General features: G+C 46.3%; 1 protein-coding gene across 4 annotated transcripts in view; it reads right to left on the bottom strand.

The window, feature by feature from the left end:
* SPAG17 (sperm associated antigen 17) overlaps window positions 1–24,780 on the bottom strand; it is an 88,012-nt gene that overhangs the window by 9,067 nt on the left and 54,165 nt on the right. For 3 of the 4 annotated variants that reach the window (XM_060268869.1, XM_060268866.1, XM_060268867.1), the window contains 15 exons: window positions 24,085–24,299; window positions 22,594–22,738; window positions 21,490–21,644; window positions 19,216–19,407; window positions 16,395–16,507; window positions 15,096–15,226; window positions 12,871–12,998; window positions 11,894–12,076; window positions 10,627–10,740; window positions 9,814–9,859; window positions 9,019–9,121; window positions 8,563–8,616; window positions 7,573–7,675; window positions 7,250–7,355; window positions 2,201–2,311 (listed from right to left, as the gene is read on the bottom strand). In XM_060268869.1, the coding sequence (XP_060124852.1) occupies window positions 2,201–2,311; window positions 7,250–7,355; window positions 7,573–7,675; window positions 8,563–8,616; window positions 9,019–9,121; window positions 9,814–9,859; window positions 10,627–10,740; window positions 11,894–12,076; window positions 12,871–12,998; window positions 15,096–15,226; window positions 16,395–16,507; window positions 19,216–19,407; window positions 21,490–21,644; window positions 22,594–22,738; window positions 24,085–24,299 (1,899 nt within the window). The remainder of the gene's footprint in view (window positions 1–2,200; window positions 2,312–7,249; window positions 7,356–7,572; window positions 7,676–8,562; window positions 8,617–9,018; window positions 9,122–9,813; window positions 9,860–10,626; window positions 10,741–11,893; window positions 12,077–12,870; window positions 12,999–15,095; window positions 15,227–16,394; window positions 16,508–19,215; window positions 19,408–21,489; window positions 21,645–22,593; window positions 22,739–24,084; window positions 24,300–24,780) is intronic. The other variant, XM_060268868.1, reaches the window with a different exon arrangement.

Genomic DNA, 24,780 nt, shown 5'->3' with positions numbered 1-24,780 from the left:
ATTCTTTGGCGATCAGCCTTCTTTATGGTCCAGCTCTCACTTCCATACATCACTACTGGGAAAACCATAGCTTTAACTATACGGACCTTTGTCGGCAAGGTGATGTCTCTGCTTTTTAAGATGCTGTCTAGGTTTGCCATTGCTTTTCTCCCAAGAAGCAGGCGTCTTTTAATTTCGTGACTGCTGTCACCATCTGCAGTGATCTAGTAAGAATACTTGGCATTTATACAGCTAGTAAGAATACTTGGCATTTATACAGCTCTCATCCAGTGCAATCCTGTATGTCCTTTCTTAAAAGCAATGCTGTTAGCCTGTAAACATTGGCTCCACAAATCAGGTTTTTCAAGTTTCTCCTTTGATAGTTTTTCTGAACTATCTTTCTATGATACCAACAAGTTTTTGTAATTTAAGGACTGTGGGCAAACAACAATTCGTTTAGACTTAAAGGTTATATTTGTAAAAGGTAAACTAATTGTAAGTACCAGGATTGGGCATCTATCACCCTGTGAAGTGTTGCACACACTTTTGTGCTTCAAGGCCTAGTTTCAGAAATTTGTGCCGTTTTAATCTCAGAAATATAGAACACTCTAGAGCAGGCATGTCAAACCTTGGGCCTCCAGATGTTTTTGGCCTACAACTCCCATGATCCCTAGCTAGCAGGACCAGTGGTTGGGGAAGATGGGAATTGTAGTCCAAAACATCTGGAGGGCCGCAGGTTTGACATGCCTGCTCTAGAGGATCTCAGAAAAGTTTCAGAGGCAGATTCTTAGTAGCAGTTCCCTCTGTATGGAATGCCCTCCCTGAATGTGGGCAGCCCTGTATAGGGAAGGTTTTAATGTTTGAGGGGCAGAGTCCAAATAATAAAATTAATAAAATAATTAACATTCTGGAGGAATTTAATGTTCCTACTCAACCAGGTATTTCATAGCTCAAATCCACTATTCTTGGCACCCTTGAAATTAACTGTGAGGTGATTGTTTTAAATGTTTGTTTGTTTGTTTGATGGCCCTGGGTTCCTTTGGGAAGAGTTAGTTAGTAAATGAGTTATGTTTCTATTAGTAAATGGAGTACATGGAGGCGGTTGGAGGATGGATGGCGGCTAACAGATTGAGGTTGAATCCTGACAAGACAGAAGTACTGTTCGTGGGGGACAGGAGGCGGGCAGGTGTGGAGGATTCCCTGGTTCTTAATGGGGTAACTGTGCCCCTGAAGGAACAGGTGCGCAGCCTGGGAGTCATTCTGGACTCACAGCTGTCCATGGAGGCGCAGGTCAATTCTGTGTCCAGGGTAGCTGTCTATCAGCTCCACCTGGTACGCAGGCTGAGACCCTACCTGCCTGCAGACTGTCTAGCCAGAGTGGTGCATGCTCTAGTTATCTCCCGCTTGGACTACTGCAATGCGCTCTACATGGGGCTACCTTTGAAGGTGACTCGGAAACTACAACTAATCCAGAATGCGGCAGCTAGACTGGTGACTGGGAGCGGCCGCTGAGACCACATAACACCGGTCTTGAAAGATCTACATTGGCTCCCAGTACGTTTCCGAGCACAATTCAAAGTGTTGGTGCTGACCTTTGAAGCCCTAAATGGCCTCGGTTCAGTATACCTGAAGGAGCGTCTCCACCTCCATCATTCTGCCCGGACACTGAGGTCCAGCACCGAGGGTCTTCTGGCGGTTCCCTCGTTGCGAGAAGCCAAGTTGCAGGGAACTAGGCAGAGGGCCTTCTCAGTGGTGGCGCCTGCCCTGTGAAACGCCCTCCCAACAGATGTCAAAAAGGAAAACAACTACCAGACTTTTAGAAGACATCTGAAGGCAGCCCTGTTCAGGGAGGCTTTCAATGTTGAATAGATTACTGTGTTCTATTTTTCTGTTGGAAGCCGCCCAGAGTGGCTGGGGAGACCCAGCCAGATGGGCGGGGTATAAATAACAATATTATTATTATCATTATTATTATGAAGGCACGTCAAGTCTCCAGTGGTTTACCATCCAAAGGAAACTAGCACTAAGTGCTGTCTCTAGTTTTCTACAGCAGCTCAACTTTGGCTCCTCCCTGGGGGTAGTCAAATATCACAAAGGTCTGCTCATCTATCACTGTGCCAGCATGCAAACCTGCCAATTCTCAACTGCTGGCAAAACTTTTATTTGTTGCCACGTCTAATTTATTACTTCCTTTTCCAAGTGGCCTGCTGAAATACTTTACCTGTTGTGGAGAAATCTGGGTAAACTTCAGCACAGATTACAGAATAACCTGATGGATCAGTGAGCGTACTGTAGCCTGAAACCTTGCTTCTGTCTGACACCTCCATCGTTCCTAGAGAAATATAATAGCGACATTGACAAGTGAATAATTACATTGACAAACTAACAATACTACAAACTTAGGGCACCCCCCCCCCCAAAGAATCCTGAGCACTTCCTGTTGAAGAGCTGCACAATAGCATGGCTTTTGAATAGCACTTGCTCATTTCAACAGGGCACATGCGAGAAAAGTTCTTGGCAATTTTGCCATTCCTTTATATCTATGTGTTGCTTAATGCCAAAATAGGCTTCTAAGCAGTTTTCAAGTATAAAAACCAATTGCACAAGGGTTAAAATATTTTTTAAAAAAACCATAACAAAAATAAATAATAAATTAGTTACAATTATTAATTTAATTAAAAGTTAATAACTGTAATTTAATTATTAAATGAAAATACACAATAAGGCAATTTGATTCGAACATTAAAACGTACATAGTTAAATTATGCAATTAACCAATTCCATTAACATTAGCGCAGGAATTAAAACAAGACACTCGGTTCCAGAGACAAAGGGACTACCTGTGTAGTAAGCAGGGCTTCAAAAGCTGGCAGGCTACCAATACTGATGGATTTTCTCATATTTCATAACATTGGTGCCATGAGTGAAAAAGCCCACGCCATCACAACAATCATTAGTGGAGGGGAATTGGGTGTTTCAGGTAATTTGGTCCAGAGTTTTTAGGGATTCATACATAAGTCTTAAGAAGTTAAAACTGGCTTGGTGGCCAATATCCCTTGGTGGCAGTGCATATCCCTTGAGCACAGGTGTGATGCGTGTCATGGAATTCTACTCAATATTGATCCAGAGTAGATTCCAATGTATAGTTAGCAGCAGGGTCGTCTTAAGCACCTTTGGCGCCCTGGCGACGTGGTGCGACGGATCCCTCCGCCGCCCCGTTTTCTAGTGCGACGGGCGGGCGGGCAGCCAGGCTCAGTGCGCAGCGCGGTCACCGAGGGCGCTGCTGCGCGACGGGCGGGCGGGCGGGCAGGTGCGGCTGCGTGGCGCCCCCCCTGGTGGGCCGGCGCCATGGTGCCCCGCGCCACCCAGCCTGGCCGTAGAGCCGGCCCTGGTTAGCAGAGTAAAAACTTCAAACATGTTGCAGGATTCTCAAAAAACAGACCAGCGGCAATAAATATTTCATCCAGCAGAGCTTTACTGCTACTGAAGGCAAATGAGCATTATGGCCACAAATCCAATACATTCGGGATTGGCACAGTCCATAAGAAATCCAGTTGCAGCAGACTTAACTTAAACTTACAATAACATATAATAAGTCTAAACCAGGCATCCCCAAACCTCAGCCCTCCAGATGTTTTGGACTACAATTCCCATCTTCCCCGATCACTGGTCCTGTTAGCTAGGGATCATGGGAGTTGTAGGCCAAAACATCTGGAGGGCCGAAGTTTGGGGATGCCTGGTTTAAAAACCATAAAACTATACAGAACAGCACACCAGAAGGAAAGCAGATAGAAAGAGAAAGTGAAACCCAGGCTCCTTCTGGGCTTACTTTTATAGTCAGCATGACCTTGACAGAAGAGGTAAGAGAACTCGTTTAAACCAGCTGTACTCAGCTTCTCTGAAGGAATAACCCAAACATCATGAACCTTCTGCTTGTTTCTTTCACACAGAGAAGCTTCCAGAACCTTCTTGAATTAAGTAGAATAGAAAAGATCTCTGCACATCAGATCAATACTTTCTGCACTAAGAAATGGAAACTGACAATATGTGCCCAATAAGGGGCACCACTCGCTACCCAGGCCATGGCATTCTGCCCCTGCTGAATCCTCCAGACCAGCTGTAAGTGAAGTCCAACACAGAGCACATTATAGTAGTCTAAGTGTGAGGTTACCAGCACAAAATAGCCAAGCCAACCATGTTCAGGAAAGGGTCCAGCTGCTACAGCAGCCAAAGCTGGAGACAGGTGGTTCCAAGAGAACCCCTAAGCTGTGTATAAAACAATGCCTGGTTTAGAGGAAGTGGATAGGGAGATCCTGGAGGCGGATGGAGGATGGATGGCGGCTAACAGATTGAGGCTGAATCCTGGACACGACAGAAGTTCTGTTTGTGGGGGACAGGAGGTGGGCAGGTGTGGAGGACTCCCTGGTCCTGAATGGGGTAACTGTGCCCCTGAAGGACCAGGTGCGCAGCCTGGGAGTCGTTTTGGACTCACAGCTGTCCATGGAGGCGCAGATCAATTCTGTGTCCAGGGTAGCTGTCTACCAGCTCTATCTGGTGCGCAGGTGAGACCCTTTCTGCCCACAGACTGTCTCGCCAGAGTGTTGCATGCTCTAGTTATCTCTCGCTTGGACTACTGCAATGCGCTCTACGTGGGGCTACCTTTGAAGATGACCTGGAAACTACAACTAATCCAGAATGCGGCAGCTAGACTGGTGACTGGGAGTGGCCGCCAAGACAACCTAAGACCTTGAAAGACATTGCCTCCCAGTACGTTTCCGAGCACAATTCAAAGTGTTGGTGCTGACCTTTAAAGCCCAAATGGGCTTGGCCCAGTATACCTGAAGGAGCGTCTCCACCCCCATCGTTCTGCCCGGACACTGAAGTCCAGCACCAAGGGCCTTCTGGCGGTTCCCTTCTTGCGAGAAGCCAAGTTGCAGGGAACCAGGCAGAGGGCCTTCTCGGTAGTGGCACCCGCCCTGTGGAACGCCCTCCCATCAGATGTCAAAGGGAAAAACAGCTACCAGATTTTTAGAAGACATCTGAAGGCAGCCCTGTTTAGGGAGGCTTTTAATGTTTAATAGATTACTGTATTTTATTTTTCTGTTGGAAGCCGCCCAGAGTTATGAAGCTTCATAGAGCTTCATAAAGAGCACTGGGGATAAGGTAGCACCATGTGTTGCCCCACAAACTGAGTTGCTAGACAACTCAGGGTCCTTCTCCCCAGTGCTACTCTTTGAGATTGTGCAAGCAGGAGCTAGGAGCACCTTTGGGAAAATCAGCAGACCGCAGGGATATTGATCAGTTAGAAATTCCACAGGAAGAGAGAAGGATAAAATACAGGACGCAGAGAGAGAAGCTCACTTACCACTACATATTTGGAACCTTTTGGTCATGGTAATCCAGGGCAATGACTGCGCAACATTTGGCTCATTGCTTATTCCTATGGACCCTGCTCTGCTAGATCATCATATTTTACTGGGAGATTAAAATGGCTCTTGGGCTCCATTTAAGCTCATGTTTGATGCAATGTCAACTTCATTAAATCATAGAATCACAGAATTGTAGAGTTGGAAGGAACCCTGAGGATCATTTAGTCCAGAGCTTTGCAAACTTTTCATGTTTGTGACACACTTTTTAGACTTGCATAATTTCGCAACACAGTACAGTCGTGCCTTGGAAGTCAAACGGAATCCGTTCCGGAAGTCCATTCGACTTCCAAAACGTTTGAAAACCAAATCGCGGCTTCTGATTGGCTGCAGGAAAGGCAGAAGCCCCGTCAGACGTTTTGGTTTCAAAAGAAGGTTCGCAAACCGGAACAATCACTTCCGGGTTTGGGAGCCAAAACGTCTGAGTTCCAGGGCGTTTGGGATCCAAGGTACGACTGTAATTCAGTTTTACTAGCAAATCAGAGGTTAAACTAATCCCTTATAAGAGCATTCGCATGACACACCTACCGTGTTTCCCCTTTTTTAAGACACCGTCTTTCTTTTTTTACTCAAAAAAACCCACGGTATCTTATTTTCAGGGGATGTCTTGTACCTGGGCGCTCTGTGCGGCGCTGCAGCAGCAGCCGGTTCCAGACACCAAAGAAGCAGGCCGCTGGCTCAGCGCTCCGCCCGGCGTTGCTGGGCGCTCCTCTCTGCAGCTGCCGGTTCCGGTGGCGGGGCGGCAGGCAAAAAAAAAAAAAAAAGAGGCCAGGCCGCTGCAGGGCGTTCCGAGCACTCGATGCTGCGGAGCCCTCCTCTCTGCAGCTGCCGGTTCCGGTGGCGGGGCGGCAGGCAAAAAAGAAAAAAAAGAGGCCAGGCCGCTGCAGGGCATTCCGAGCGCTCGGCGCTGCGGAGCGCTCTGCTCTGCAGCTGCTGGTGGCGGGGCGGCAGGCAAATTTTTTTTAAAGAGGCCAGGCCGCTGTGCTCCGCCCGGCGCTGCAGGGCGTTCCAAGCACTCGGCGCTGCGGAGCGCTTCGCTCTGTAGCTGCCGGTTCCAGTGGCGGGGCGGCAGGCAAAAAAGAAAAAAAAGAGAGGCCAGATCGCTGCGCTCCGCCCGGCACTGCGGAGCGCTCTGCTCTGCAGCTGCTGGTTCCGGTGGCAGGGCGGCAGGTCGCCTCGGGCAGGCAAAAAAAAGAGAGGCCAGGCTGCTGGCTTGGGCGCTCCGTGCGCTTGCTGCTGCAGCAGCAGCAGCCGGTTCCAGACCCCTCTGGCTGGCTGGGTCCCGCTGGCTGGCTGGGGCGCTCGGCGGTCTCATTCTACACGGCATGGAGGTATGCCTTATTTTCGGGGGGTGTCTTATATTTCACTAAAGCTAAAAAATGCTGCCATGGCTTACTTTCTGACTACGTATTAAAAAGGGGAAAACACGGTACATACTGCAGCCGACACACTAGCGTCTCACGGCACACACTTTGGAAAACACTGATCTAGTCCAACTGCCTGAAATGCAGAAATACGCAGCAATGCAAGAATGTCAAGCTGTTCCGTATGGGGATCGAACCTGCAACCTTGGTGTTATCAGTACCACGCTCCAACCAACTGAGCTATCTAGGCCAAATGTGTGAAGCTGTCCTGGAAGGGGTGGGGTGGGGGAAGGAACTGGCCTCTTTCTGTGATGCTACTTATGTGCCCTGTTGTGCTTTACAGCAGCACACAAGGAGCATGAGAAAATGCTGTGCAACTTGCAAGCACTACCACCATGTCCAACTATGCAGGATGTAAAGGCAAATGGGGACCCAGCACTCACAAATTCAAGAGAGGACCATTTCGTATTGCAGCATTACCTAGATTGCTTTCACCCGTTTCTGTAATTGTATCCAGCAATGGTCCCTTCTTTCCTTTCTTTGAGAATGGAGGGAGCTTTTTTGAAAGACTTTCAACATCAGGAAGCTTTAAAGAAAAAAACGGAGGAGGAAATTAACTTTCTAACAAAAGTAGTCAAAATATGAGTAACAAATTTATGTCCACTAGTGCCGTACACACAGTTCCATAAGTCTGAGCAGTGAGAAGGGCAAAGTTATCAGGAGCAGGTTGTCAGTAGCCCAGTACAGCGTAAATGAGGTGTTTGTTTTAACCCAACTCTGCTGAACTTTCACAGCCCAATTACCTCCTTATTCAGAAATTCCATGCCAAATTCTGAACTGAAATAGGGGGGGATGACTTTGTTCCTTATCTTCATAAGACATTCCTTTCCATCCTCAATTTCCTGCCTAATTGGAAGGAAAAGAAGAAATCCACAGCACTATGATGATTTTACACTGCTTTATAACCAGGAATTATGGATTGCCCATAGTTAAGTCTAGAACGTTAACAAATGAAAAACTGGGCAAATTTGCCCCATCAGGACAGGAGAAAAACCACCCTTCCTTCCTTCCTTCCTTCCTTCCTTTGTCGAGAGACAATGGAGTACACCTCTGGGGGGAAGTCAAATGGCTGCATTAGTAGCACCAAAGTGACCTCCCCGGGGTGCAAGCCTAGGCAGTCCATATGGAGGTCCTGAGCTGCCCAGACAACAAGACCCTGCTCTTGGCCTCACTCATGTGGTCCAAAGGATAGCAGAGGAATACCGTATTGGCCCGAATATAAGCCACACCTGAATATAAGCCGCAGCTTTAAAATTGGGGGGAGGGAAGGAAAAAAAGAAAAAATACCCAAATATAAGCCGCTCCCTTCCTTGCTGCTCCTGGCTGCATACTTTGGGGGAGGGGGGAAGAGCTGTGCTGTGTTGCCGGCTTATATCCTGGTGCTGTTTGCCCCACGTTCCTTGCTGCTTACCGTAAGGTCACGAATATAAGCCACACTTTAACTTTTCATGGTCAGAATTTGGGGGGCGGAAAGTGTGGGTTATATTTGGGCCAATATGGTACATCTGGGACCAGCGTAGCTGCAGGAGTTGCCGGAAGGAGGCACCTTAGGGACTTGCCGGATTTGTGTAGGGTTTATTCCTTAACCCTTTCTTCTCCCGAAGATATCCCGCAAGGCAGCAGGGGTTTCCAAAATCTACAGACTCAGCCACATTTCTTTCTCCCCCTGCACCCCACCCCAGCTTCCACTTAGGAACTTCTGAATCCTACCCTTAAACTAGCAGCACTGTTACCTGGTCTGCGCAAGCTTGACCTGCCAGAAAGATACATCCTGTTTCTCTTCCTGGCTGTATGAGAAGAAATGAAGAAGTTCACCAAATATTATTTTTGAAATACGACATTGACATCTTATGCAATGAAGTAATACAATATATGAAATCTTTAACAATGTTACCTTCACTTGTAAAGATTCCTGCAATTGGCAACTGGCCTGTAATAATGCCTGTGAATAAATAATTCACTCCCAATATCCTTAGGAGCACTTTTTTACTTTAACGTAAAACACACACCATCGGAGCTTGTGATTTAGGGCCTAGCTAGAGAAGACGGCTGAATCTGCGACAACAATTATGTTAGCATAATTGTCTAGTGGTCCAGATCAGGCTAATTACAACACCACACACCTTACAGGTAATGAATAAGTCATGGTTGTGCATTCATGACAACATCTTATTATAGTGAACTCTTACCGGAACCTCTGCCAATATTCTTCTGTTTTCTTTGCAAGTGACTCCCTTGACGGATGGTGTGAGTGTGAAGCCACTGCCTGCTCATATATATCAGCAATATGAGCTGTAAAGCCACAAGAGAAAGCAATGAACCAACATGTCTCAATCTGTTCTGACATTCACATACCTGTGTTGTCTTCTGTTCTGCTGCTATCACCTTATTTTATACAGGTCTTTCTTCTGCTTCATTGCCCACCAATGCAGACATAGACTATATATGCATTTTTTATGTATATCATGGAGCACAGTTTACATGCATATTTCAGCCGTCAATAGATATTTGTGAATTAATTACTTCCCCCGTGTTTCCGTTTTCAAAGTTAAGAAATTTCCAGAGGGGTAACTATTAATCTTTTGCAGCAAGAACGCCAAAGAGCTTTGTGGCACGAGAACTTTATTTTTCCTGATCATGAGCTGCAGAACCACTTTTTTATGAGGAGAAGTGTAAATGAGAGACCTTTAAAATGCTGGCACCTCTCCACGCATGGCCTATAAGAAGGAGGGAGGGAAGTTGGCAATAAGGGTTGGTGGAAGAGAAGCTTTACATCCAGCAGCCATTTTCACTGGCAATTCTCTTCGCCAGCAGTTCTTTAACAGATATTACTTAAGCACCAGCAACAAGATTTCCCTACTGGCCCCAAAATGTAATGATAAAAATAAAAAGCTAACAGAATATTTGTGGCAGATGAAGAGAAGTATTGCATGCAAGACTCACTAGTGATTTTTAAAGAGCAAAGCAAGTTTTCTCATTCTTACCTCTGCTGCATTGCTCTTCTGAAGGTTCTTCAAGGTTAGGGAAAGACTGCAATGAACAAACATAGCTTGAGTTGTGTAGTTCGAAACACATATTTTCCAAGGCATTTCAGCCACACCAAAGATTTAACAAACAGCCACCAAAGGCATTGGCGATACAGTGGTCTGTGTCATTCCTGCAGTCAATATGTGAGTCTGAAAGAAGATGACTATTGTGAGAGACCAGGATAGAAATATCAGGAACCGGCAATCAGATGTTACCATGAATTTATGCCTAGCGTTCAGCAAGCATCGCCTCCTACTTTGGAGCCATTTCCTGGTGAGGGAGCAGGGAATGAAAAGCTGCTTTTGCTACGGCACACTTAGATAGCTTCACCTGTTACTTGCAATGGCTGTCAGGAACAGAATCTCATTTTGACCGCTCCGCCATTTACTCAACACCCACTCTTCTGTTTCTGTATTTTATTTCTGTGCCTTGCTATCAAAGAAAAGAGTTCAAAGAAGTTCCATTTAAGTCTCTGGTTCCAGCTGTGAACAGAGTGGAACTGGGCAGAGAAAAGGTTCCCGTTATGAGACAATGAAGTGAATGAAGTGCAAACCCAGAGTTTTCTGGTTCAGAAGTAATGGTTAACAATGGATCGCTACAAAGGGGAAGAAATAGGAGAATGTAAGGGAAGGAGAAAACAGACCCCAAGGTTTGGGGAAATGCAGAAATGAGCCACTGCTGTAATGAAGGCACTGCCACTCTCCCTTCTCTTAGAAAGGGAATTTAAGGGAGCCTGAATTTAAGGGAACAATGAAACATGCAGTCCTTACCATAACTAGCTTGAGAAGGTCAGCAGCATTTTCCTTCTCTTCTTCCATTCGTGGATCTTTAATAGACATCTCTTCCATTTCTTCTTCTTCCTTCATGATTTTTTCAATGTACTCCTTAAAAACAGAGCAGTGGAGAAGAAACAGGAAAAATAAACTTTCTATTAAAAATGTTCATTAGAGTAAGCTGCAGTGAAAGTGAAAACTAACAGTTGGTTCTGTGTATGCATTTTTGTCAAATTACTATAATTTATTTTATTTTATTAGAAATCAGACCTCTGTGAGCTAAAAGGTGGGTTTTGAGAGTCGCTTCAAGTGTGGCAGTGTTTTGAGGGCATACGGGACCTTCAATTTCTGGTTCCTTCACACTTCTCTATTGTCTGAAATAAAATTTCACGGGGAAATATGCCTGCTCCTTCTACATTGATATGGAAAGATTTTGCATCCCCAAGGGGAGGGAGACAGAAAAAAAATCTATTTTGTAAGATATAGAGATAAAGATAAACAGAATGAGGTACTTCTGCTGCCTGCATATTCCACACTATTTCTGTTCAAAGCTGTTCTGAGACAGTTACTGGTACGGAACACACATAGAATCATAGAATCATAGAGTTGGAAGAGACCACAAGAGCCATCCAGTCCAACCGCCTGCCAAGCAGGAAGCACCATCAAAGCATTCCTGACAGATGGCTGTCAAGCCTCCGCTTAAAGACCTCCAAAGAAGGAGACTCCACCACACTCCTTGGCAAGCCTACTCAGAATGACCACTGGATCATTGGGGGAAAGGAATATAAAGGACTTTGTTTTCCATATGAACCTTGATTAAACGAGAGGTTTTCCTGAGCTCTGGTGCAGTACTGTATTCTTAGTTCTTTTCTTTTCTTCTGGATCATTTATCAAGCCTACCTCCTGGCATAGCTGCCAAGTTATCCCTTTTTTAAAGGGATTTTCCCTTATGCTGAATAGGCTTCCTCGTGAGAAAAGGGAAAACTTGGCAGCTATGCCTCCTGGTTTGCCATCTGATCCTGCCTGGATTTTCAGTCCTGACTCCTGACTTGTTCTTTAATTCTGCTTCCTGATTTGCCTTCCAATCTTGACTTGCTCGTTGGTTCTAAGCCATCAAGTAGAACTTCTGGGAATTTCTTGGACATCATTGAAATTCAAGCTTCTCTGAGCATTCAGGGTTTTTTTTTTTAATATATGTACTATTGAAAGCTTAACAGATCATCTGTGAGTTTGCTTCACTAGATCTTCACAGGGTTTGCCTTACCTTCACAGAAAGCTGCAATTTGTGTCTGAGCTCATCAGTGACTGGTGAATACTGGATCAACCGGCGGATTTGGAGTACATTTGGACATTTCTGTATAGGTGCAGGAGAACCTGCCAACTGCTTGAATTCTATGCACAGGCCTTTCCAAGCGTTCATTCCAAATGGAGGGCCTGGAGTCTTCCTCTGAATCCAAATGACAAAGAGAAAAATCAAGATTTTACCTGTTATGCATTGTTATGCATTTTAGTGGGACTTTCATCCTTCAGAGATGTAGCAAGAGTCGATTTTTAGATGCCTAAATCGACATATTAAAATGAGGGTGTTTTCTGGGTCACAAATGTTTCATAGAATCATAGAGTTGGAAGAGACCTCAAGGGCCATCCAGTCCAACCCCCTGCCAAGCAGGAAACACCATCAAAGCATTCTTGACATATGCCTGTCAAGCCTCTGCTTAAAGACCTCCAAAGAAGGAGACTCCACCACACTCCTTGGCAGCAAATTCCACTGCCGAACAGCTCTTACTGTCAGGAAGTTCTTCCTAATGTTGAGGTGGAATCTTCTTTCTTGAAGTTTGAATCCATTGCTCCGTGTCCGCTTCTCTGGAGCAGCAGAATTAATCTACATCTCTTTTCTTTTCTTCTCTCCTCACACCCCAAAGGATTGCTGGGGAAATTACCTTAATGAAGCAAAGTCCAAAGTCTACTAAAAGGCCAAAATATAAGGGACAGCATACAGCAGCTGAAAATTTGAGGAAAGCTGTCACAGTGACGTCACCAGCATACTCTCCTAATCATTTCCTTGGCTGGTAGAAGTGGATACTTGCAGAGCATGCGCAGAAGCAACTTCCGGTGCTGCTCTGCCCAGTTCCAAAATGGCCACAGCGCGACTTCCGGTGCAGATCCCGGATTTCTGGGAGTTGGCACCTATGGTAATATCACAATCAAGTACTGAAGGAAGCAATTCTGAATGCTGCATACCTCAACTGGTGGGAAATTTTCCCAGGCCCTTGATTGGAGATTATAAGGGATGATAGTGGATGAATCTCTCTTCATCACCCACCGAGAAGCTTCACTCAAAGGGCGAAGTACGGTAATGCTTAGGATTCCTGGTTTGAAAGACAAATAGGAAACCCAGGGAAAATCACTAGTCATTCTATATCTGGAAAGATTCATGGAGGTTGCCGTGTTGGTCTGATGCAGTCGAAATATATATAAAAATATTTAAAAAAATGTCCAGCAGCACCTTAGAGACCAACTAAGTTTGTTCTAGTTTGAGTACTCCAGGAAGCGGCATGGTGGTACATTTTGAAATGCAGGAAATCATCATGGCAGCTCCCTTAGCCACATGCAGGGGCGGAGCAAGCGGGGGCGGTCCGCCCTGAGTGACGCCCTGGGGGGGGGTGGCAGACACTCGGCCCTGGCCCGTCCCTCGCCTCCACCCGCAAATGCACAGTCTGATCGGGGTGCCGCTGACGTGCGGCGGCTCCACGGAGCGCCGCTCGTGCACGGTGGCCCATTAAGGGGTGCCGAGTGTGTGCGGAACACCGTGGAGCTGCTGCACGCCAGCGACACCCCAATCGGACTGCGCAAGCGCCAGATCTAGCACATGCGCAGTCAACACGGGGTCACGGTGACGTCACCGTGACCCCGTGCTGACTGCACACGTGCTGAATCCGGCACTACGTAACACGCATGCATCGCTACTTTGCGCCCCCGGGTGCATGGCAATTTGCCACCCCGGGTGCCGCGCCGTCTCCCTACGCCCCTGGCCACATGGCCTAAAAAAGTACAAACGTGAAGGCAGCTGTGTTGATGCATTATGACACCTGCCCCCACCCCACCACAAAAAGAGCAGGATTACATTCCAGGGTGCACAATTTACGAGGATTGGCATGATTGCAATGCAAAGAAAATGTGCTGCAGATAATCAGATTATTAGGCAGAAGGAAAAGCCCACTTTGCCAAAACTAGGGATTATCGGGGTAGCTCCCACACCAATGCTGCCATTCACAACTATAACTGGGGTGGGGGTGGGGAGTGTGTAAATAAAATTTGATTAATTTCCTGCAGACCCCCGAGACTCCTGCAGGAAACTTCACCTGTAAGATGAAATTCAAACAGCCTTAAAAATATGTCACCAAGTATTTGAAGAAAAGGGGAAGTCTTTCCCATTACTGATAAACAGATGGGGGAAAATGTGCTTATATAGAGAGTGGGACCTTGGTTGTAAAACTTTATCCATTCCGGGAGTCCGTTCGAATCCCGAAACAGTTTGAAAACCAAGGTATTACTGTATTTAAAACCTAGCTGGACATGCTCTCCTGTGCAAAAACATCCAAAGCATGATCAAGGTGTCTCCCTTGCCATTTATAGTATACTTGCAGAAGCAAAGGAAAACTACTGACTTGGTGACAGGATTTAAAGAAACACTCATATCTTCATTAACAAAATATGTAGAAGATAAAGGAAGAATATAGTGTACTTTTTAGAAACAGCAATATGGAACAAGGGAAAATAAATCAGAAGGGGATGTTGGGGAAGGCCCAGGAGGGAGAGAAGAGGGAATGTGTAATATGAATGTTATGGATATGTGATTTATGTAATAATAGAAAATAATAATAATAATAATAATAATAATAATAATAATAATAATAATAATAATAAATTTAAAACAAAACAGAACAAAACAAAACACCCAAAGCATGTTTTTTATTTAACACCATTCCTAAAGAATCTTCACTGGCTCCCAGTACGTTTCCGACCACAATTCAAAGTGTTGGCGTTGACCTTTAAAGCCCTAAACAGCCTCAGCCCAGTATACCTGAAGGAGCGTCTCCACCCCTATCGTTCAGCCCAGACACTGAGGTCCAGCTCCGAGGGCCTTCAGGCAGTTCCCTCATTGGAAGAAGCAAAGTTACAGGGAACCAGGCAGAGGGCCTTCTCAGTAGTGGTGCCCTCCCTTTGCAATGCCCTCCCATCAGATGTCAAGTAAATAAACAACTATCCGGCTTTTAGAAGACATCTGAAAGCAATCCTGTTAAGGGAAGTTTTTATGTTTGATGTTTCATCATGTTTTTAATATTCAGTTGGGAGCCGCCCAGAGTGGCTGGGGAAATCCAGCCAGATGGGCGGGGTATAAATACAAAATTTATCATCATCATCATCAAAACAAGACTGATCTGAATGGACGACTGTGTTCCTACCTGGGCATTCTTGTATTGGCTCTTGTACAACTGCTGTAACTGGATCACCATAAGCATTGGTCAGGTATTCCTCCGCATCCCTGGTACGGAGGAGTTCAGTCCCTGAGCCGTCAGCATACACAATGAAGAATCTAAATCATCAACCCCACACATCTGGTCAGTTCAAGTTCAAGCAAAGTATATAATGAACAAAAGCAGAACAGTAGAAGAATCAATGAAAAGTCAAAACTGGGCTACTATAAATTTCCCTCCAAACCATGCAAGATTGACTCAGTCACTTCATATGCATTGCTTTTAAAAAAAACCTTGGATCATCACAATGTAGAACAGGCATCCCCAAACTGCGGCCCTCCAGATGTTTTGGCTTACAACTCCCATGATCCCTAGCTAACAGGACCAGTGGTCAGGGATGATGGGAATTGTAGTCCAAAACATCTGGAGGGCCGAAGTTTGGGGATGCCTGATGTAGAACAACAAAGGAGGGGCAGATATGCACAACAAATGTGGTGAGGAATAAAAGAGAACCAAGGAAACATCAAGCAATAGTTAAAATTGTTGGCTTAGGTTGTACCCGTGTTTCCCCCTTTTTAAGACACCGTCTTATAACTTTTTTTCCTAAAAAAAAAACACAGGGTGGCTTTCTTTCGGTGGGATGTCTTATTTTTTTTTATTACCGGTATGGTTTTTACGGCTCATGGCACTGCTGGGCTCTCTTGAGTGCTCGGCGCTGCAGCAGGCACTGGTTCCGGGTGGCGGGGCGGCAGGCGTCCTTGGCCGGGCCAGGCGGAGGCTTCTGGCTCAGGCGCTCCGCCCGCCGCTGCAGGGCGCTCCAAGCTCCTTTGCCGGGCCAGGCAAGGAAGAAGCAGTGAGCCCAGCGGTGGCGGCAAGCACGGAAGCGGCAGGGACGGCTGTGGACGAGAAGGCGGAGCGCGGGGATGCAGCCAGCAAGGTAGGAGCGTGATCAGCTGTTAAGCAGAGCTCTTGGAGCGCCGCTTCACAGCTGATCGCGCTCCTGCAGTGCCGGCCGCATGGAGTGACTCTGTGAGTGGAGGTGCCTGTGGGGGTTGGTTTCCGCGGCGCGGAAGTATGGCTTATTTTCGGGGTATGTCTTATATTTCTCAAATGCTTAAAAACCCTGCCATGGCTTACTTTATGACTACGTATTAAAAAAGGGAAAACGGTATATATGTGTAAATAGGCCATTTATCTGAAAGACCAAAAAAGAAGAAGAAGCAATAGTTAAAATCTGGCACCTGGCCCTATAAATGACATATTGGGCAACATTTATTGATTTCATACCTGGGTGCATGTTCCCCATATACGACTGGCAATTTAATTTCTGCGATCTCTGATTCCTTTCCATCAGCATCAGTGTTAGCAATGAATTCGGAGGTGCTGCCATCAGCCATGACCTGCAATAAAAAGCAAAGTCACCTGTCCGTAACTATTGTTCTGGGTACCCATATCTTTGGCATTATGCATACAGAGGTTATTTTCACCTGAAGCTGTAGGGAGGAACTACCTTTTTCATTGCATGCAAGTCTTGTCTCTTCCGCTAAAGCCTCACCTGTTACAATCATCTATTTAAATTTAAAGGGCTGGGATCATTTGACTAAAAGACTGAGTTGTTGAAGGGCAATGATGGTGTTTTTCAAACACTTCTGTAATGCTTTAAGCCCCGCCCCCCATCATCCCTTGGGTAATATTTTGGGGTGATCTTCAAACAGGGGCAAAAGTGTTCAACTGAGACCAGTTGCACAAAACCAATGCAGGCAGGCAGGCAGGCAGGCAGGCAGGCAGGCAGGCAGGCAGGCAGGCAGGCAGGCAGGCAGGCAGGCAGGCAGGGAGAGAGAGAGAGAGAGAAAGAAAGAAAGAAAGAAAGAAAGAAAGAAAGAAAGAAAGAAAGAAAGAAAGAAAGAGGGACATCTGCTGAACATATGTTTTCATGAACATTTTGCTCAACTCTACTTTAAAGCCACTAATTGCTTCATTTGAAGTGGTGACATCATTCTCATCTTTCTCTCGCTTTCACCAGATAATCTGGCATGGCTTATACAGGAGCCCTAAAAAAGAGGTATAAAATGCAAACAGAGAGGGAGCAGAGATGGCCTTGTGTTACATCCCCAGGAGACCTTCTCCTTCTCCAAATGTCACTAGCTAGCTGTGTTGTAATGTGTGTGTCTACACTTCTGCCTGATCAGCCTGTTCCCGGAGTTGTGTGTTCCATTACATGTGGCATGATTCAAGCATCTCCCCACAAGGAGTCTCCTCTTGTTCTAATGCTACTCTTCTCACATAACCACTTCACTGTGGCTCTTTGCCATAGGCCAAGCCAGTGTAATGGCAATAATAATAATAATAATAATAATAATAATAATAATAATAATAATAATAATATATTATTATTATTATTTATACCCCGCCCATCTGGCTGGGTTTCCCCAGCCACTCTGGGCGGCTTCCAACGGAAGTATTAAAATACAATAATTTATTAAACATTAAAAGCTTCCCTAAACAGGGCTGCCTTCCGATGTCCAGCACTGGCTTTTGATAACAGATGCAGGCATCAAATCTCAGCTCAGCTATGAAGCCCCCTGCATGGGCGTAGGCAGGGGGGCAGGAGGGGGCAATTGCCCCCCCTAGAAGCAAAAGGCTGAGGGGCGCAGGCGCGGCAGCCCCAGGCTCCCGCTCCCAGCGCGAAGCTCCAGAGGCGCGCGGGGAGCGTAAGCAGAGGAGCGCTAAGCAGGAGTGGGGAGCGTAAGCGGAGGAGGCAGCCATAGGAAGACCAGGGAGACGCGGAGGAGGCACCCACAGGCTCGCGTTCCCCGCGCACCTCTGGGGCTTCGCTCCGGGAGCGGGAGCCTGGGGCCGCCTTCTCGGAAGACCGGGGAGACGCGGAGGAGGCAGCCACAGGCTCGTGTTCCGCGCGCACCTCTGGGGCTTCGCGCCGGGAGCCTGGGGCCGCCTCCTCAGAAGACCGAGGAGGCAGCCACAGGCTTGCGTTCCCCGCGCACCTCTGGGGCTTCGCGCCGGGAGCCTGGGGCCGCCTCCTCGGAAGACCAGGGAGGCACAGGCAACGTAGCCCCGCCCACATTCCCACTGTGGCCCCTCCCCCCGCCCCTTGCCCCCCCCTAATTTTTATCCTGGGTACGCCCATGGCCCCCTGTGTAAACCTAAGACTAGTCACTGGCAGCATAACAGGAATTATTGTGAGGATAGCATTGGGAAAGGTGGGGGAAGATTAACACGAATGCTTTCCTTGAAGAAAGGGATAGAAGGAACAAAAATGTAAGAAATTAAAAACATGCAAATTTTCTTTACTCATGCATATAATCTCACATATCTAGAAGAAATACATAAATACATAAACCACAGAACGTCACAAAATCTAAAGCGCTTGTTTTCTCAAGATCTTGGAAGCCTCATAGGTGAGAGATCAGTGGAAACCCGTTGGAACAGGTTAAAAACTTTCCTAGTCCTAGGTGTCCACTTCCAATATAACACTTCCTGGAAATACCATTGTAAAGCTTAAAAGGGAGCGGATACTCTAGCTCTGGCTATCACCCGTTTCTTCTTTAACAAAGGGAATCTGTTCATCCCAGCTGCACTTCTTATCTGCTCAACAATTGTAGTAATGATATTGTGAAGAACGTGGCAAGATTTTTGAGTGATGACATCACCGTAGGTCCTAAGAGCCATCTTTGTACCTCATGATGTCTGGACAGTTTTATCCTAAAGTATCTCCAACTATGTTTCGTTAACTGTGTTGTGTTCTCATCCATGTATACGAAGCCAATAAATGAGATTGATTTAAAAACAAGCAAACAAGCAAACACACAAACATAAACCACAGTTGGCACTGACTAGAATTTCTGGCTTTGAACAAAGCGCAAAGCGCAATCAGTTGAAAAGAGAGGCAAGTGCTTCCAATGTTCTTCTCAGAGTCATGTCAGAGGAGGAGCTGGAAGCAAACTAGCTGGTGGCTATTTAAATTTATATTAATAAATTAAAAGCCAAATGATTAACTATATTTATTTCAAATAATTACAATCCAATTTAAAACCAAACCTTGTAATACAAATCCACACAATGAACTCCAGAACAAACTCTAATATTTTACCTTAAAAATGTTTCCTGCATGGTCTGTCACCTCACAGGCAATACTGGAGTTGTGTTTCATAACATATTTCCCTGCCTGCTGCTCCTCAAAACTGGATACAAGATCACTTCCACTTTTTTCAAATGCCTCTGGAGAGTAAACTGCACAACAATTTTCATCGACGAAGAGGCAGCCTTTGTTCATGGGCAGTATCTAACACAATAGAGGAGAATCAGCCACTCATAAATTTACTAAGCGATGTAAGTGTTATGGAAATGCAGAATGAATTAGTTTGAAAACAGACTGCAGTCCATCCCTTTATGCTTGACTATTTTTCATGTACCTCTTCCTGCTTGCCATTTATTAACCTTCTTGTCCTCACAGAGGCGTAGCAAAGTCAAAGTCAAAGTTGTTGACTTTTTTTAAGGAGAGGGTTGGCGCCGCAAAACTTCCACCGATCATGGAAGTGGGGCTGCCTGAAAGAAATAACTGGCCGGCTCTCACCTTGAGGAGCAGACAGAGAAGGCAGCAGCAGTGGCTGGCGCAGCTCTCAATGGCAAGAAATACCTTCCCATCCCAAGGATTATCCAGGACTAGGGATGGATATACTCAGTTTCTTAAAGTGAGCGCTTTCTTTTTTTTAACGAAACAGACCAGGAGACCCCAGCAGAATGCCTTGTGCAAAGTGCTTTTAGGTTTGGTGGCTGTTGTTTTTAAGCGCATGTTGCCTCTCTCTGTGCTTCTCATCTGAAAGGGGAAGGAGCAGGAGGCAGGGAGAGCAGTCTCTAACCGGCCAGGATGTTGGTGAAAAGAAATACTGCTGCCGCTGCCCCATTCATATGCTCCCCTCCCCCGGGCCCCATGACGGGCGCTTAAAAACAACAGCCGCCAAGCCTAAAAGCACTTTGCACAAAGTGCGCGAGAGGGGAGCATATGAATGGGGTGGCGGCAGCAGCAGTACGGTATATTCCTGTGTACAAGACTACTTTTTAACCCAGGAAAACCTTCTCAAAATTCGGGGGTCGTCTTATACGCCGGGTCGTATTTCTTATACAGTGTGTGTATCCCAAACTCTATATTTTAACTGGAAAAGTTGGGGGTCGTCTTATACGCCGGAATATACGGTATTTCTTTTCACCATCATCCTGGCCAGTTAGAGATGGCTCTCCCCGCCTCCTGCTCCTTCCCCTTCTGGAGGAGAAATAGAGACAGCAACAACTAGAGTGGCAAGCTCCGTGCGCGGCCCTGCCTGCCACTCATGGCAGGTGAAGCAGCCAACGGAGCCTTGCCTCGCCCCTCCCAAGAGCAATGGTGAAATGTTGACTGCTCCATTGGCTGCTTCACATGTCACTCAATAGAGTGGGGCTGTGGTGGGCGGGGCCGCGCTCTTCAAGAGCACCGTAAAACTAAAGGACATAATGCTCCGAGGCAGCAGTGCGGCTATCATCGGTGGAGGGGCACGCCGACCTGTCACCCTCTCCCCCCAGTGTCACCCGGTGCACAGCACTCCCTTGCTATGCCCGTGTCCTCAGGAATAACAGTTAACTTAGCTCAGTGATGGCCAAATTTGGCCCTCCAGCTGTTTTGGGACTACAACTCCCATCATCCCTAGCTAACAGGACCAGTGGTCAGGGATGATGGGAACTGTAGTCCCAAACAGCTGGAGGGCCAAGTTTGGTCATCACTGAATCTTAGCAGCTTTGAGAGCTGTATTAGAATACTGACATTTATCGATTTCACATTAAACATGGCATAACTGGAAATCTGGGGCATGGGAAATAACGGGGCACAAAATGGACATTGTAACTTAAGGAGTTAGACCGGTGGTTCTCAAAGGGTGTGCCACAATGGTGTGGCAAGGTGAGAGGGTGGCGAGTGTGGCACGAAGATTCAAGGAAAAACATTTAAACATTTCAATATAGTATAGTATAGTATAGTATAGTATAGTATAGTATAGTATAGTATCAAAATAATTTTTGTTTTCAAAATATGGATAGATATCTTTTCAGAATGAGAGCTAGAGCATCAAGTGATACTGAAGACAATCCTAGTTGTGATCCAGAATCACCTTTTAATCAAAAAGGAGAAAGGGTCGGCTGCAGGAGTTGCCAGGAAGAGGCGCACAGGGCAGCATCCAACCACCTTAGGGACGCCACTCTGGATTTGTGTGCAGGGTTTATACCTTAGCCTGAAGAAGTTCCACAAGGCAGCAGGTAGAATGGTGGTGTAGAAATTTAATAAAAATAAAAATAATAGTAGTAGTATCTCAGCATACATTTTTAATTGTAGACTCACTTGGTATGTTCCTTCAGGCTTTGATATAATCGAGGTTCCATCAGCAAAGATGGCACAACATGTACTGTCCTCACAATTTGTTATGATCGTTGCAAAGTCTGGATTTTCTACACGCATGCATTTCACTTTCCTTGTGATGGTTTGGGGCTCGGTGTCTAGGAATGAAACCAGGTCAACAAACTTCAGAAGAACATTTATACCGTGAACTGTGACGAAGCCTAAGATGAATGGCAGAACAATGTTATTTCTCACAAGAATGGCTTCAAAACTCTCGTCTTTTACTATTAAACTTGCCATTGTATCCTTGGAGCTCAGATTTATAACACTTTCTGCCAACTGAATACTTTCTGACAAATACACTTCAATAAATTTGGTTTCTATACACGGCAGTAGCTGTTTCAACCATCTCCTTCTGCTGATTCTGCCCTGATACCTTTAGCACCTTTCAGGATTTTGGACAAACTTCATTGCATGATGAATCCCTCCCTGCTTTAAGAGAATACCAGAATTCAATGCATTTGACAGGACAAAAGAATAAATTAAATTCTGTTCAAGATTCAAAAGTATTATCTGATGCATCCAATAGCAACACCTGACTGAGAGCAACTGCTTATTTAACCACTATTCTTGGTGCAAAAGGTCTGTATGTTGGTACGATATTAGCTAAATGCCTCCATCTTGCTATATTGAGAATGAGGTTCTTCAGACTTCCCTAGGTGAGATGGAAGATTCTGCTTGTGGCAAATATAACTTTGTTCTCTGATCGTCACAAATAAAGTGAGCAGACTGGGGGCAGCCGCCATCATCAGCAGCTATACTGTAACTCTCAATCTGTTTAAAGATGTATTTAATCTTTGAGAACAAAAACATAGGACACCTTTCTTGTTGACTAGAGAGGACTTTGGTCCATCACCAGGATTCAGAAGATGAACAACTAAAATCAGCGGAATGTAATTCTTCAAAATAGCTTCTACAATCGGTGCAAAATGAATTTCTCCTTGTGGAAATGATAAAGTAATAGGCAACTGAAAACACAGGCATTTCAACGGTCCCACCTTTGTTTTTTTGCAACGAAAAGGAGCTATACGAGAATCATACTCCTACCTGTTTCTTCACTGTCAGTGGACTCAACCATTTCAACACACTCTTGGAAGAAAGTGGTTATTCTGGTGCCATCAGCATGATCTACTATTCTGGAACCATCGCTTTTCTCCACCACAACGACCATATCTTCCCTTATAGTCATTACCTGGAGAAATAGAGGCAATTGAGGGTGCCACTGAGTGCTGCACCAGCAGCACTGAAGTGACCTCCCTGGGGCACAAGCCTGGCCAGTGTGTACGGAGGTCCTGGACTGCCCAGGCAATAAGGACCCCCTCATGGCCTCACTGATGTGGTCCAGAGCAATGTTTGGCACCAGCCTGGCTGCAGGAATTGCCAGGAGGAGTCATCTCAGGCACCATCCAACCATCATAGGGTTGTATGGATTTGTATAGGGTTTACTCCAGGGGTCAACAAACTTTTTCAGCAGGGGGCCAGTCCACTGTCCCTCAGACCTTATGGGGGGGCCGGACTATTTTTTTTGGGGGGGGGAGATGAACGAATTCCCAAGCCCCACAAATAACCCAGAGATGCATTTTAAATAAAAGGGCACATTCTACTCATGTAAAAACACGCTGACTCCCGGACTGTCTGCGGGCCAGATTTGGAAGCCGATTGGGCCGGATCCAGCCCCCAGGCCTTAGTTCGCCTACCCATGGTTTACTCCTTAGCCTTTCCTTCTCCCGAAGCTATCTCGCAAGGCAGCAGAGGTTTAGGACCAGAGTTTTCCTTCTCCTAGATGGGCTACCTTTCCAGGTTGACGAGCCTCATCTGCCCCTCACTTCCCTCTACAGCAGGTGCAGAAACTGCCTTCTTGACCATTGGAGCCACTATTAGTCTCATCTGCTCAATCTGCAAGAGCCTGTCTTCGCCTACAGGGGAAGTTCTTAAGTCACCGAGGGTTTGAGACCCATCGGCTGCCCTCGCCAGGTTTAGCCGGCCAGTCAAAGTCATTTCCAGGGTGTGGCCGCTATCACATGCTGACAGCTTCTAGGAGCCACAGGTGAAAGCTGAGTGCAAGGTGGAGGCCAAATGTGAACAAACTACCCAAGAAAGAATGCAACAGGTCCCCCACCAGAAGTACTACGCTTCCCCTAAACCCTATACATGCCAATAGAAGAATACTGATGAAGTTTTATCGGTGGGTTAATCCTGAACACGAAATCAGAACACTTTACAGTCAAACCTTGGTTTTCAAACAGCTTAGTTCTAGAACGTTTTGGCTCCCGAATGCCACAAACGCGGAAGGGAGTGTTCCGCTTTGCAAACTATTTTCGGAAGCTGAACGTCCGGCGGGGCTTTCATGGCTTCTGATTGGCTGCAGGAAACCGCGCTTTGGTTTCCAAACGTTTTGGAAGTCGAACGGACTTCCGGAACTGATTCCGTTCGACTTCCGAGGTAGGACCGCATTACATATTTTGGAGGTGCGTGCTTGCTCCTCACACCCTCTTGGAGGTATGACAAAGCCATGGGAGATTACAAACACAGTATTACCGTTCCAGTAACTGGGTCGGTGGCCTGGTAGGCCAACAGTGGCTTCAGGTCCAGCTTCTCTGATCCCTTGGTGCCTATCTGAATACCTGATGGGGTAGTGGTTATCCAGGTGCCTGCCAGGGCATCTGGGGAGTGTTCCATATCTAATGGGTGATCCTGAGCAGCGATTTCAGCTGCTTCAACTTTTAGTGCAGGGGCACCCTTGGTACCTTTTCCTAGAAGAGAAGGGGAAAAATTAGGATCACTTAAATACACTAACAGCACTATATGATCATCGTCACTGCTGCCGCCACCACAACCTTCTGTGGGGTCATTTTCCATTAACCTCTCCCCTGACAAAAAGAATCCTACACAGAATGACAGGCAGGAACCCTGAAGTTTGGAAGACTTCTTTCTTCCTTGCTGCTCTTGGGCTGGCCTTGTCTGAGGACAGAACTGGTCTTCTCTATACCATAAAAGGTAAAGGGACCCTGACCATTAGGTCCAGTCGTGACCGACTCTGGGGTTGCACGCTCATCTCGCATTATTGGCCGAGGGAGCCGGCGTATAGCTTCCAGGTCATGTGGCCAGCATGACAAAGCCGCTTCTGGCAAACCAGAGCAGCACATGGAAACGCCGTTTACCTTCCCGCTGTAGTGGTTCCTATTTATCTACTTGCATTTTGATGTGCTTTCGAACTGCTAGGTTGGCAGGAGC

The sequence above is a fragment of the Zootoca vivipara genome, chromosome 16 (genome assembly GCF_963506605.1).
Source record: "Zootoca vivipara chromosome 16, rZooViv1.1, whole genome shotgun sequence".
NCBI lineage: Eukaryota > Metazoa > Chordata > Lepidosauria > Squamata > Lacertidae > Zootoca > Zootoca vivipara.
Note: the sequence above shows the minus strand (reverse complement) of the source record. Positions and strands in the feature narration are given on the sequence as shown.